General features: G+C 32.0%; 1 protein-coding gene across 2 annotated transcripts; it reads left to right on the forward strand.

Moving 5' to 3' along the window:
* The first annotated feature begins 931 nt into the window (after positions 1-931).
* LOC145077009 (uncharacterized) lies at positions 932-4,916 on the forward strand. 2 transcript variants are annotated; one of them, XR_013692908.1, is made up of 12 exons: positions 932-1,370; positions 1,879-2,037; positions 2,164-2,332; positions 2,425-2,533; positions 2,621-2,769; positions 2,861-3,010; positions 3,079-3,142; positions 3,252-3,332; positions 3,429-3,494; positions 3,589-3,633; positions 3,718-3,802; positions 4,616-4,916. XR_013692908.1 is itself a non-coding variant. In XM_079022790.1 (12 exons), exons 1-11 carry the CDS (start codon positions 1,187-1,189, stop codon positions 3,793-3,795), a joined length of 1,239 nt encoding a protein of 412 aa, XP_078878916.1. In that variant the 5' UTR covers positions 932-1,186; the 3' UTR covers positions 3,796-3,802; positions 4,616-4,916. The 2 variants fall into 2 exon arrangements, 1 of the variants encoding a protein (XP_078878916.1); XM_079022790.1 differs by having other exon boundaries at positions 3,733-3,802.
* Positions 4,917-16,382: the final 11,466 nt, after the last annotated feature.

Raw genomic sequence — 16,382 nt, forward strand, 5'->3', positions numbered from 1 at the left:
CAAACATTTGGTCCACTTCTTCTGCTGCAGAGGTCTACAGATGTGGTCCGCAGACTGCAACCATTTTGCCTCAGAAAAAACAAACAACACCTTAGAGTAGGGTACTCAACGTCGGTCTACCTCATTGTGGGAAGTTGAGGGTATTGTTATGATGTTGCACAATCCCTTGCCCACATTTGACAGAGGTAAATAAAACTTTATTAGTATTATTTGTAATATTGTTGTTTATAAAGGGTACATACCTATCGGTATAATATTGTATGCCATTTTTAAAGATGTATTACGAATTCATATCAATTTGTTATTTTGACTACGAATCCATACCCTTTGACTAGTGAAAATATACAACATCATACCTTTTGATTAGTCTAAATTTTATATACGGACAAGTGAAAATTTACGAAATCATAGCCAAAGACATCAGAAACCGTAGTCAAAATGTATAAAATTGTAGTCAAATGACATGCTTTTTCGCAGGTTAGGCTAAAGGAAATCACAATGACTCTTAGCCATCTGCGATTTTAAAAAATAAAAAAGTCAGACTTTTTATATCTACATACTATTAGGCCGACTATAGGCCGAAAATGAACTAAATCGAAGACCACAATGCGATGAAACCACATATTTGTTTTGCGGTTTCATTGGTTATTTTTTGATAAACTCTTCTTTCTGGCTATTTTAAAAAACTGATTATTTTTATAAATTCCTATAGAAATAAATGTTCAAATAATTAATCCAATGCCATACATTAAAATTGACTTTTTTATTTTCCTTCATATATTTGTGTAAACTTTATTATTATTAAGAATATACTCTTCAAAGTCAATAAATAAATAGTTGAATGATATATATAAAAATTGGCCCCACATTTTCAAAATACCAGTGGGAAAGGGGAGTTCTGGGCGCTTCATTAAACAACGGATACAATTACAAACACAGGCAGGCGCAGCGCATGTATGTCTCTATCGATTTTAAGCTTCACGAAAATTTCGCCGTTCACTTCGACGATTCTCAATCTCTCATATTCCCCCTTTCTTTCTAATTTCACATTTAGGGTTTCAAATTAATCGGAGTTTGATATCTCTCGAACCAGGGCTTTCCAATGGCATAATCTGCATTCTTCCTCCGCCGTCTCCCCTGATTTCCTCTGAACCAGTTCTTGGCTAATATAAAAGAGGAGGAGACAATGGACGAAGAAATGGAGATTATGCAGGAATTGCTTGCAGATGAAGATTCGTTTTCGAATGATATTGATTCCGAATACGAGTTTGATTCTTGTCAGTTTTTTGATTTTACGAGAGGCGAAACGGAATCCGAAGCGGAAGAAGCCGAGAGCTGGTTCCGATACGCTCATGAATATCCACCTTCTCGTAAGCGTTTCAATTTGTGATCGTGTTTAGTTTATTAGATTGGAGTTGATTATGTTTTATTTCAATCATCACGCTCCGAGAGCTATATATATGTTAATTTATGTTTGTTTATTGACTTTTCTGATTGTACTACTAATTGAACTGCTGATAATTTCATCCATAAATTATGAGCTCCGCTAGCTAGATTCAGTTTCTGGCATGAATTCGTTTTTAAATTGACGAGCTACCAGCCGGTATTGAGTTTTCAAATTTTGTGATTGTTATCTGCATTTAATACTTCGAATTGAAACTTTATACCTGATGGAATTCGAGAGCTCTCACATAATCAGATTAGCTACCTGTTCAAATTTGATTTCTTAATTGTAATATGGAGTAAACTGTTTTTCTTAACATTAATCAGATTAGCTACCTGTTGCATAAAGATTGTACTCATTGTAGCATTGTATTCTGCCTTTGATTTTTATCTAACTGGCTCACTTTTTTCCGATTAAAATTTCTGGTGTTTTAGCCTTCATTCTGAAGTTAAAGATGATGAAGGCAGCAAAAGCCAAAGCCAATCAAATGAAATCTCATAAAACCAGCTTCAGAAAAAAAACTAGTACATCCAGTATTTCAGATGGTGGTGACATTGATCATGAAGCCCCCTCAAAAGAAGCAAAAATCAAAGGTATGGCCTATGCCCCACTTAATCCTTCATCAATCTCCTAACTTTATATCTCAACTGAAAAAGAACACAAGAGCCTTATCCATCAATACACATTAATAATCAAAGCTACATCTTTTCCTGATTCAGGTGTGAAGCATCATAATCATATGCCTCAAGACAATTCAAAATCCAAGTCAAAGTCCACAGTCAACTCATCTAAACCAAGTGGTTCATCATTCATGAAACCAACTGCTAGTCATTTAGCCAAACAAAATAAAGAGCGTGACACAAACACACATTCTGGAGGCCATGGAAGGTGTTCATATTTTCTCTGGTTCTATTCTCCTTCTTTTCATCACATAATTCTTTTTAAAAAATTTCATTATTTTCTTATTTATCACCTTACAGGGTGCAGAAGCCATTAGTTAGCCCTGGTGAAAAGTTAACATCTCCTCCTAGCATATCTTCAAACCAACCTACCAAAAGACAAAAGCTAGAAATTGGTTATTTGCGTAAGGTATAAAAACTAGCATTTACTTCAAATCATCCATCTTTAAAAACATCAAACAACAATTTCAATTTTCTTTTTTTTCTTATAAAATAGGTTGCCCAATTGAAACATCGCACTACATTTATTCACAAGATTGTGAAGAAGGTTGCAGAAATGGAGAGCAACTCAAATTCTAGATGTAATAAAACTACAATTCCTCAAAAACCTGAATTGGTAACAGAAGGAAAAGCTCAAAAGCTTAGGTACTATTTCTAACATTTGTGTCATTTATATTGTATAAAGTAACTATTTATAATTTTATATTTATACATCTTGTTTTTTTTTTATATTTAGGTCCCATAATAAACCTGAAGCATTTCAACAACCAAAAGCAAACAATCTTAAATCACAATCATTCAACAGAAAAGTTAATGCTTGTGATAATTTAACACTCTGTAAACAAAAATCCGCTCCTCCAATGATTGAAGAGATACTGATTCAGAGGTTAGATAACTTTTATTATTTTGGAATTAAGGTTTAAATTTTTTTTAAATGTTTTGTTATTTTTGCAGCAAAAACTTTGGAAATGATAAATCCAGATCACCAAATAATCTAAAAGCTTCCAATAGTGCCAAGGTGGAGACAACATTACAAAATAAATCAATAATAATGATAAATTAGAATTGTAATATATGAATATTAGAATATATGATGTTGTAAAGCTAATTAGCTTTTTTTCTCATAGGTACACCCAATTAAAGAAGGTGGATTTATGTTAAACTCAAAGCAAAATTCACATATGCCACCAATAGAGTTATTCAAAAAGGTAAAAACTTTCATATAACAAATTTATACAAATTTATAAAATGTTGTTTGATAGTTATTGATTTAGTCAGATACTAAAGTTATGTGATTATGGCAGCTTTCTTTGAAAAATGAATCGGATACTAAAGTTATATCCTTTGTAAGGCCACCTCGTTTGAGTAAGGTTAGTTTTTTTATAAATTTTATACTCTACGTATTTATGTATAGTATTGCTATTTGGTAATTGTTGTATTTAAAAGAAAAAAAAATGTGTTTAGGGGTTAAAGGAGAATGTGCCTAGATCTTTTCAACAGGAGTTTAGGGTACGTATTATTTTATTGTTTTTAAGTTTTATATTATTATTCATAAAATGTGAATGGAACATTTTATAAGGATTTAATTTAAAGTTGAGATGTATATAGAGGTGTGCTGGGAAGCCAAATCAGTGTGGAAACGATAGGAGGATCACTGAACTTAAGACCTAATTAACAGGTACCCAAACTTATTTAGGTTTTTGTAAATGATCCTATATATTGGTTTTTTTTTGGGATTAAACTTCAATTATATTTTATGTTAAAAACCTTATGTTTTTCCATTCTTTTTGACTTGGCCTTTTAGTAGGTTTACGGGTTTACTGGTAATCTTTTGGTTTTACATAAAAATGTAATGGTTTTTTAATAATAAAATAAAGTTGAAAATTGCAAAGGTTTTTTAGAAGAAAAAAATTAAAGTTGAGGTTTAATCCAGAAAAATAGAAAAATATGAGAGTCAAATCGAAAAAATAGAAAAATATGAAGGCCAAACCAAAAAAAATGAAAAAATGCAAAGGTTTTAGGGGGAAAAATAGTTGTGGTTTAATCCAAAAATATAGAAAATTGTGATGGCCAAACTGAAAAAATATGAAGGCCAAACGAAGAAAATGGAAAATTATAAAGTTTTTTTTAGTAAAAGAATAAAGTTGATGTTTAATTTAAAAAAAAAAACGTGAGGGCCAATTCGGAGAAAAATGGAAAAATGTGAAGATTTTTTTAATGGTAAAAATATAAAGTTATGGTTTAATCCAGAAATATATAAAAATGTGAGGCCGATATAGAAAAATGGAAAAATGAAAAGGCCAAATAAAAAAATGGAAAAATGTAAACGCCAAATCGGAAAAAAAAATGTAAGGGTTTTTTTTATAAAAAATAAATAAATAAGTTGACGTTTTATCCGAAAAACCGTTTTCTTTATAATTAACCTTAATTTAAAGTTTTGGTTTTTGTTTTTTATTTTAATTAATTAATATTTTATGTGTTTGATATGAAGGTTGTTTGAAAATGGGTTGAAGATATACATGCAATTTATGTATTTTTGCTTCCACATTTTGAAAAAAAAAAAAAAAAAACACAAATAGCGTTTGCTAATTGCTATTGATAGAGTGGAAGATTTAACATTGTCATGTACAAAAGAAAAGAAAAGCGGAATACATACACAGAGCAGCTCATCAAATCCCATGTGGACCAACCACGGTTCAATTGTTATTCAATGATATATACATACATACATTATATATATGTAATAAATGTTTTTTTAATTACATATAAATTTAACCAACCACTACTTAAAATCATTAAAACATAAAGTTTCATGTCATTGAAGGGAAAATAATTATTATGATCAAAATATGACTGAATCTCTCAATGTTTGGTTAAGTGCACATGCATCACCCTATAAATAACCACTTTCAAGTTTTGAATCGGCTTTTATTTTAAAGTGACATCATGTCAATACTCTCTCTATATCCATTTCAAATTTGTTTGCAAGACCATTTAATCAATTGTGGGTCCCATTATCTTATTTTATATATGTATTAGGTGTAAAACCCGTGAATTATAGGTTGATTAAAAAAAATATCAAAGGGTGAACAATAAGTATTTTTTAAAATAAAATTTCAAAATAAAGAATAAAGAAAACATATTAATTGCAATTTAATATCACATTTATTATATTTAATACTTTACATATATATAAATGTAAGTATTATGTGACTTTTAATTTTAAATTTTGAAGAAAAAATCAGAAATTTACATGTAGATATTATTTATTTTCAAAAATATCACAAAATGATAGGTGTAAAAATTCATAAGAGATTGACATGTGGCAAAATAAATCTCATTTATTATAGTTGATATTATTAATTTATAATTTTATGAATATATTTATAGGGGAATGAATTCTTTACGATTTAAGGATATTTTTTCAACATTTGATACCGTTAGACTACAAAAATTTTAATTAATGAAATGTTAAATGAGACCATTTTAATAAAATGTTAGATATTACATGATGATGTTAGGATTAATGCAAAACGTAATATGGCACAACTGAAAAATATATATATATATATATATATATATATATATATATATATATATATATATATATATATATATTGATGGGAGGATTTTGTTAACATCACATGTAATCCTTATTGAGGGTAAATCCAGCAAAAAAATGTAGCCTTGTGAACACTACTACTCAAAGTGGTGGGGCTATGTTTCTTCAATGATTATAATAGTATCGTAATCCCCAGTTTGTTGTTTCCTTTGTTTTCTGCGTACAGTTTTTGCTTACTAAATCACTATCATGAGTATCATGTCCTCTGCTTATTGTTGTCTCTTTTGTTTTATTAACACAACTTTTGCTAATCAAGTGTCTGATTTTCTATTAACAATTGATAAAGTATATTTAAATTGATCTAAATGATAATTTTTCTATAAATATTATATTGTTTCTTTTGGAATATTATCATTCTATTTAAAATTGATAAATAGCAATTTACCATTTGTTTAATAATCATTATAAATTAAACCGTAGATCATCATATTTAAGATTCTTTTGTTAAATAACATGATTAGTAACTTAAATTAAACAAAGAGTAAACTGATAATAAAATTAAAAATTAAATCTTAACACGTGTTATAGGATATTAGCAAAATAAATATGAAACCCCTTTCTATGACGTTTTTGTTAACATTAAGTAAAAAATTAAGGCTATATAATTTACTTAATGGCTATATATATAATTGAATTCGTTAATCTTTTTGTACATTAAGTACATTTAAGAAAAGAAGAAACAATACCTAAATCACTATCATGCCCCAATTAAAATCTGATGTGTAGATAAAAGTTATTCACTAAGATCACAAAATAAATAGTGTATTTCAAGATAGAGATTTTAGTCTCTTCTAAAAATAAAACCACATAAACCCTGTGGATTAACGATAACACTCATTTCCAAAAAAAAAAATGTTATGTTCTTGTGAGAAAACTTATTGCGTACTCATGAGGACAATTTTTATGTATTCTTAGTCGATGATGTCGAACAACCAATACAATACAAAACATATATCATCGAAGAAGTTGTACTTTCTTAAAATATGTTTTGAAGAAGTTAATGCACACGAAGATAGTAATTTACTATATATTGTGTACTATTTCCAAGTAAGTTGTTAAATAATTTTTTATTTTAAACAATCTACATTTCACTCGTTTTGTTGAATAGATATTAATCTTGTTTGTTTTGTATTGTTTTTAACTTAGTTACAGAGCAGCTTAAAAAGATTTCAACATGTAGTCATTTCATATTCATTTTTAGTGAATAACTATCTACAAATTATTTTTTATGAACTAAAAGATAAACAACTAACAAGAGTCATAGCGCGAACTTGCCTCTACTTAAGGCACACATTGTCGATTCTAGAGGATCTTCATTCTTCAGTGATCATGAATTTTCTTCTTCAACTGAAGGCCTACATCGATCCATTAAAATTATGAAAATATATGTATAATTTGTTCTCTACCAAGTGGTGGAGAGACGTGTATTTATTGCCTCTTCAATGTTGACATTCATGTTAGTTTGCATTTTTTATTTATTTTTATTTTGTATGTTATGTTGGATTGTCGATGTAACAATTTGTTTTGTAACATAACGTAAAATTTGTCTCGATTACTGGATGTTATATATGGTGTCAGGTATCCTTTGGAGACCTTACGGCTGTACATGATGTTATAGGTTATGCGTCAAACTGGGGCAATTGCCCGAAAAAAAAAGCAAAGATTATTGGGGATTTGTTATGGATACTTATGGAGTATTTGGAAGACGATAAATGACAGATTATTCAACAAGAAGAGGATGCAACCAACAAAAGTGGCAGATATCATCATATCTACAATGTATATGTGGGTCAAATACAGGGGGAAAACAAAGGCGATTAGTTGGGCGGATTGGTGTACTAACCCTTTTATAGGGTTGTAGCTATCTTCTTTCCGTTTGTGTCTTTTACTTGTTGTATCTCCTAGCTCCTTGCTGGGTTGTTTAACATGTTTTTCTTTAATATATATGCCTCTTATTTGTCGGTTCAAAAAAAAAGATTACTGGATTTTTGGATTGTAGATTATCTGTTTGTTTGATTTGTTGGAATTTTGATATTTTTACTATAAAAATGAACAACAATTAGATGATAAACTTTCCAATAATAAACTATCGTGGTAAAGCCATTATAGGTATTTTCACAAATAAAACAAGCATTTCACAAATAAAAATAAGCATTACCATACACTATAAAAACCACTAAGGCCGTGACAAAAACAATTCTAAAATTTCATTATGCTTCTTCAATTCTAATTGTATTTCATTCATTCATTTACCTTTGGCATATGTTCTTCTGTCAAGAGATAAATATTTGTAGCTTTGTAAAGTTAGTTCCTCATTTATAAAAATAAAATATTTATGGTCTTTTCTCTTATTCCATCAAACGTAGCTAAAATGAACAAAAGTATCAATCCATTGCACTTCGTACCAATATATTTGTTACATAAACCATGTAATTAGGACACCTCAAAACCTTTCTACCAGGTTTAAAGGAGTCAATGACGTGAACAATAGAGCTTCGACACCACAGTGACAACTTTGGATTTCATCTAGTATCAACTGCATCATCCTTCAGTAACTTGATAAAAATGGTGAATAAGTCTTTAACAAGACAAAGTAATGAATGAACAAGCATCAAATAGCTCCATCAGGATTATAAAGTAAATGTTTGCCTCACACGCATCTTGTAAGTACCTCCTCACAATAGTCGAAACATTCACGATAATTTAAATGATAAAATGTTTATGCCAATCGTTTTTGTTATTCACAAGGTACATTTATGAGCCCGACGTTCCACATGAATATGTTAATCCAAATTGTGTATCATTCTCGAAGATATATAGTTAATTAAAATGTGTGTTACTAATGCAAGAGGTTGCATACCATCACATTGTTAATGCAGACCGCGAATTGTAATATACTAATATCCAAAATTTGGATGTTTAGAAATTGAGAAAGAAATGGAAATAAGTTGGAAAATGACTAATGGTAATAAATGACAAAATTGTCAAAGAGGTAAATTGGTTATCTTACATAACCAATAAGGGATATAATAGTAAATATGTCACCATTTTACAAGTTATATGATTTTTCAAGGGAAAAAGTGGAAAATAATACAAAATTTGTAGTTCCATGTAAAAGTGAGAAAATTCCAACTCTGAGACCATAAAAGTGAAACTTAGAGGAAAGGTAAGGAGAGAGGGTACAAAGGAAACTTGTAATGGATTTGCAAACGAAGCAATATAAAAATAATCAACTTAAAAGGTGTTCATACGAAGAATCTACAAGGTTGCAAAGTTGGATAAAAAGTTAATGAAAGTTGATTTGGAAATTTGGCAGTTACAAGGTACCAACTTTGGAGTTTAATAAGTCGATATCTATAGTTAATTATAAATAACATTATCATGGAACGTTGTATTCCATAAAACAAAGAATACATAGGAAAAAGAGTCAGAAAATATGGATGTATAACGAATGAGATATGGTTGTTTGAAAATTGTAGATTAACCATTTGAAATGTTATAATATTCTGACTTTCCATGTTCACATGTAACGACCCAAAATTCAAGACCAAAAATTTCTTTTAATAAAACATTACTTTAAACAAAGTCATCATTCCAAAACATAATTTGAGTATAAGTTTTCAAAACACATGTTCATTATCAGAGTAAACATTCCCAGGCTGACTAATCTATGGTGTGGGCCATGCGATCACCCCGAGCTCCTCCCTTCGCTACTGGAAGTACCTGAAAACAAAACTGAAAACCGTAAGCACGAAGCTTAGTGAGTTCCCCACCTTACCACATACCAAGCATAACCACATACTGCACATACTGGGCCACGCCCGCTATCCGGGGCCTCGCCCCCTACTTCGGGCCTCGCCCGCTACAACGGCCCCGCCGCTCCAGGCCCCGCCTGGCTTCGAGCCCCGCTCGGATACATATTTGTTTCACTTAGGCCTCGCCTGTCACAGGCCCCGCCCACTAACATATAATAGCACATACATATATCACGTAACATCACATAAGCTAAACATATACTAACAGCTCTTGCTCTAAGGCCTCGCCTATCTCCGGGCCCTGCCCAGGTCCTGCTACTGATGAGTTATGGAACCTCATCCATACTCCGGCTGATAGTGAGATACGGCCCCGCCCATCCTCACTCCTTTCCTATCTTGGGCCTCGCCTCTGGACTGCTGCTACTGAGATGTGGAACACCATCCACACTCTGCTATTGGTGAGATAAGGGACCTCGCCCCCACTCACCCCGTACCAGGCACATACAAGCATCACACATACAACAAGTATAACTATCACATAAACCATTTCTTGGGCACCCGCCCTCTATCATTGGACCTCGTCCGAATATCATACTAGCATACTGTGCCTAGGGCTAACCCCCGGGTCTTCTACTCATAACTACATGGGCCGGCATTGTGGCCGTAGACCCATTCATACAAAGGGAAACTCACCTGCACTGGCTGAACTTGTTGATGATCCCACTAGCTGCTGCCCGACCACTCACTGAACCCTGCTCTACTTGCTCCCCGAGCTCCAAGATGAACACAAACTGAAGTAGATCTCGAGCACACACCTCTCCTTTGAAGCAACCTTCTTGATCTACAAGCTCCTTTCCAAAGTTTCCTTCCTCCCAAGCTATTTCTCTCAAATGATGGAAGCTCACACGAAAAAATAAGGTTTACAGGTTCTCTGGGATGATATGGGGGCTGAGGGAGGGACATAACACCCTCTAAATAGGATACAACTCCCGGAATTAGGGTTTTCCTCGCACAGACCAGACTCGCCGAGTCACCTTGGCCGACTCGCCAAGTCGGTCACTTACTCCTCGACCCGGATCCCGCTCTGACTCGCCGAGTTCCTCCTTGGACTCGCCGAGTCGCCCCTAAAAATTAGGGTTTTCTTTCCTTTCTTGGCCTTCAAAACTTTGGGTGTTACATCACAGTTGAATAATTCCAATTTTGGACATATTCAAACGAAACAAGTAACATAGGACTAATAGTACTCCTAACAGACTTTCCAAAATTTTCCCAAATCGGAGTTTGTATGGCCAAGTTACAAGGCTGGAAAGATAGAGAAAAATCATTAATTATGTTGGAAAATTACCCAAAATCAAGGAGAGTAAGGGCATTTTCGGAATCTTACTAAATTAGGATGATAAGAGGAATAAAATGCACATACAATCCCGACACTCTCTTCTAATCGTATTTGGAAACCAAGAACTCTCCCATGATTATTTCTCTATCTTTATCCATCTAGGGTTTGACTCAAACAAGTTTTAAAGCCTCCATACAGGAAGAGAAAGCAATCAAAGGCTAATAAGTTATAAATCCTTCTCCTTTAGCTCTATTTTTGAGTTCAAATCTAATGTTAATTTTGGATTCAATTGATGATTAGGGTTTGGTTTTCTAACATCCCTTGAGTAGTTTCTATGGTTCTAATATCAATCCAATCGCCCTATTGACGGGTTTGATGATTTGGGTAAGAATCTCCATGAACCCTAGAAATCTAATTTAGGGATTTTGTATCAATAAGTTAGTATGGAATGAATTCAATGACCTATATGTTATTTGAGGACAATGAATCCAATTGGAATGCTCAAACACATCCATGATGGTAGAATGTTGCATAAACATGGATTTTAGATGGTTTTGGGGAAATTGTGATGACAACAATGGAATCCTTTATATATGAGCATTTGATGACTATATGATACTCATAAACATGAGTTAATATAAATAATATGATTTGAACGCAAAAACATAAAGACTTTAATGATCTTTAGTTGAATTTATGGAGTTTTTATCTATAAGGGCACTTTGGGATTTCGCTATGGAATTGGACAATTCTTTTATTATTAAGAGCTTGGGATGGGATTGGATTGGGTTATAACATGTTTTATACACTTGACAACACCCAATGATGTATTAAATGATTTGGTAATAAGTCATATTGGTTAAAGAGTGTTATTGGGATCTTAACCCTTTCAGTTGAGTGTTCACAAGCATTTAGAATGTAATAATGAAATTAAGGATTCCATAGTTAAATTAAGCACTTATAATGGGATTGGTTGTGTTTTTATGTACTTAATAACATTCATATGGGTGTCAATGAGTTAGGAACAAATTATGTGAGTTTTAGAATTTGTAATTGGATTAAGTATAGTGTTTTAAGATGATAAAACACCTCCTAATCATGTGTGAGAACCTATACAATAGTACAAAGTGAATTGGAAAATGGTCTTTAAGAACTGTTGTTATGGAAAACTCCAGGTGTGTTCTTAGCACTATCACCTAAAGGTCTTAGTCTAATAAGTGTTCGGGAATCAACTCTGCAAAAGATAAATAAGTGTTAGGTCAGATAGCCAGACCGAGGGTTGGACCTTGGCATAACTCTCTAATGCCTAAGTTAGATTGAGATTCTTAGTGTTGCCTTAATTCTATATATAGTTCTCTTTACCTTACCCTGTCCCCTTCTGGATATCGTGTCTCTGGGGTATTTATGGGCCGCTCATTGTTAGAAAGGTTTATAGTCCTGCCCGGTCCTTCATCTATTATCCGGTCCACGGGCAAGCACGTCTCTTATCCTTTCCTTGTTATTTTATTGTTTTGTACCATCTCTTTTTCATATTTCCTGGGATATGGTTTCGATACTTGTGTACGATGTATTGGACTTTAGATTCGTTCGTGATAAGTCGTGGTTTATGTATCGCCGATCTGGTAAGTATCAAGCCAGTAATGGATTTCCTTGGACTACCGGCTTGGTACACCATTAAGAACTATGCAAAGTAGAGTATTATTTTGAGAAAAATCAAGATTTGGGTGTGTGCAGACCTAAAAACACGACCGCGTTTTCTCAAGGAAAAAAGAAACACGACCGTGTTTCCTTTTGTGAAGTATTCACCGATTTCCTTCTAACTTTTGCATACGGACTTGGATTTACGCACGATTTTCACCTAAATTCATATTTTTACATAAGGAATGGTTTGAAGCAATAAAATTTAGTAATGGAACCTATGGGGGTATTTTGGTCATTTTAATAAATTATATACATATATTGTATAGGTAGTGTTAAAGAGTGTTGTTCTATGGAAAGGAACTAGAAGAGGATTAGCTAACCTTCTTGTGATTAAGGTGAGTATGTGTTGGCATTTTCCCACTTTGGGGTACATGGTAAAATGATTTTATGATAATGAAATACCAATGCTTTGATATATTAAACGTTTTAAAATGAGAGTGTTAAATACTTTTGAAAGGAATATTTTGAAAGAACGTCTTGAAAGCAAAGAACGTTTTGAAAGAATGAATGTTTTGGATAACGTGTTTGAAATGTTTGAAGTATAGATGTTTTACTTTTGAAATGATTATTTTGATACTATCGTACAAAATGTGTAAAGCATGGAAAGTAATGATAAGAAATGGAAACTAATGACAAGAATATATTGCTCAAGCCATGATGTCCCCGTAACGAGATCTAAAGCAATATACTAGGGTGGTACCTTCCCTTTAACGAAGTAGATGTCCTAATGGAAATGATGCCTTGGGGGACTGATTTTGTACTTTCCACCTTGTTCTAGGCTTGAGAGTGGTTCCTTTATTGGACGAAGACCCTAAGTATAAAAATGACAACAGTTTAAACCGAAATTAACCCTTAATGATAAAAGGAATGGAATATGGATAAATGTCTTATGAAATGATATGATATTATGTGTTATGATATGTATGAAATGATTTTCATTAAAATGCTTGAAATTTTTTTAAGAAAAATGTGATAAAGGTTTTGGGTCACAAACTTGCATATCTCACAAGACATTTTGTCTTGCATATCTCTTTTTAATGTCATGTATTTCAGATTGCACTTAAGGATAAAAGATGATATATGGAAGTTAGAAGTTAATAGATAGAGAATGGAGGGGAACTTGTTAAGTTCATTATTAATTGTATTAATCTAATTCTTATTCGCTTGTTATAGTTGTATTGATGCTTAACAGTAACAACCAATATTTTAATTGTAAATGTTTTTGTGGGACCGAGTTTTTATTAAATGCAGGTTAATTCCCGAAAAGATTTTATAACATAGCATTTGAAATTTTGAAAAAACTGGGGTGTTACACAAATTGTTGTGAATAGTTCTAAATGTGTAGTTTCTTTTTATACATATCATCGAATATAGATTTTGGAAAAACCAAAGTTAAGTTCGAATTATTTTCTTATCAAGAAAATATTATACGTAAACTAAAAGTTTGTAAGTAACTATCAATGGAGGAATAGGTCAGCACACTACTTTTCGTCCACATTCTCGTATTTCCATTTCTAGTGGTTCTTCTTCATCGGATATATTTACTCCGTTGTGCCCAAATTATGAGTCCAACGAAGATTCATCGACCCTACGATACACTTGTATTCATCATGATCCTCAAATATATGTGAAATATAGTTGGAAAAACTTGATTTTAATAGATGTTGATATACCTATGTTGACTCGACTCGACAACATTATTCTCAAAATATCAATTACGGCTCACCAACAACTGTCATACCAAACAACACTATATCCAATGTCAGAGTCATTATAAACCCCACTACATCAGTATTTGTCTCAAATGGGCCAAATAACTCTTGCAAATGCAAAAAAAACAATGTTCGAAATTTTTCAAAAGTTACAAATGCAATATTTTTCTTTTTGTAATAAGTATATTAAGTTAACCAACATTAATGTTTTTTTTTATGTTTTTTATGTTAATCTATTCATTTTTACATTAGAAAAAAGGGATATTAACTAAACTAAACCATATAAATGAGAATATTTACAAAAAAACTTCTTTGTCTTAGAATTTGAAAATAACCAACATATGTGGAATGTCACATTCTGGACTAGTAAAGGTCATTTCGGTGTTGGTGATAATTGGTGTGATGTGGTGTAAAGATATTCTAGAATTTGACATCATACATTTTAGACTGATATTGTGTATTCTATAATACCGTTTGAAATATAATGACATTCCAGAGTGTTGTTTCAAAGTCACAAGAGTAAGGTATTTCTAACACCGTTGCTCCCATTTGAATAGAGTAAATGCAAATTATTTAGACTAGCTTTTTATTATTAAAATGAGTTCCTAATTTTTTAGAGTACTTGTTTGTAGTTGAGGGAAATAGAAGTGAATAAACGGGTCTATGTAATATATTAGTCCATACTATATATATGATGTCGTGTGGATTTAACTAATGATATAAACTTTTCTATGTTGATTTAGTTGGTTGTTTCGAAGTTCAAGTTACATACTAATCATATTCTTTTTTCTTTTCAATGGATCGGATCAAACAAAGTTATGAAAATTATTGATGATAGTGATGTAGATATTTTTTTAGTTTTGTAACTACTATACATCCTAATAAAATGCAATTCTTTATTGTTAATCATGTTCAGGAAAGTGGCATTAATAAATTTAAAGGGGAAAATTGTTCCAGAAGAAATGAGTCATTTGGTGCCGGAAGTAACAAATTATGTAATTTATTACCTGTGAAGTGTTGTAAAAATCTCGATTAGGTCTCGATTAATCTCCGATTAATCCCTAGGCGCTACTCGACCGATTAGAGAGCACCTAGCGATTAATCCATGCATACAAAATGACTGAAACAGTAGAACCCGAGGAAATTTTAACACTTTGAAGAAGTTATATCTCAATAGAAACTATTTGAGGTATGATTAGTGTTGTATTTATGATATTAACCTATTTTGTTATGATATTAGTGTTATTTATGAACTTTTATACGATATTAGTCATATTTAATTTTTTAAAATCTAACAAATTAGCAATTAATGGTCTCCGATTAATATCCGTCTAGCCGATTAATCCCTTGACCCTAGTCCACCGACTAGCTAACGTCGAACGACTTTTACAACCTTGCATGTGACATTGAATCATGTTTCTTGTTACGATGGGCCTGTAAACGGGAGTCATCTTAAATATAAAGATAAGGTTGTTGTTGATGACAATATAACATTTAAGGGTGATAAATCAATAATCGATCATAAAAAAAATCATAATGGTGGATGATGATGTAATTTTACTTCCACATGGAAAAATTATAATGTTTCACCGAATATGAGGATGACAAGACTCAATCAGATGATAATGAATTGAACCTCAACGACCCCATAAGGAAAGTTACTCTTATTAATTTTCTAACTTTTAAGAACTAAAAACCACTCATTGGGGAATGCATGATCCCTTACTGTTGGCCGAATTACAAAATAAAAAAGATAAAATTTATGTAGCCCACAATCCCTCTTCACATGTCTAGTTGTTACAAATATTCAAAAGCAAAGAAAATATTAAGCTATCATTGGGAATGAGATTTGTTAATGAGGGATTTCAAACCAAAGTCACATATTTTCAACATCTTCAACATGCATGTTTGAAGCAATTTGCTATATTAAAAAATGTATGATGGATAAGAGCTACAAAAGATAAGATTATAAATATTTTTTAAGTCCATAAATTATCTGAAAACCATGTTTGTTCAAACACAAGAATGCATCCCCATCCTCACCAAGAAACCAAGAAAGTGTTTGGTCACTTGTTAAGGTACATTATAGGTTATAGTAAAGATATATGTTACGAGGGAAGCAATTATGACAA

This window comes from Lactuca serriola, chromosome 9 (genome assembly GCF_051521515.1).
Source record: "Lactuca serriola cultivar US96UC23 chromosome 9, Lser_US96UC23_V15, whole genome shotgun sequence".
Classification (NCBI taxonomy): domain Eukaryota; kingdom Viridiplantae; phylum Streptophyta; class Magnoliopsida; order Asterales; family Asteraceae; genus Lactuca; species Lactuca serriola.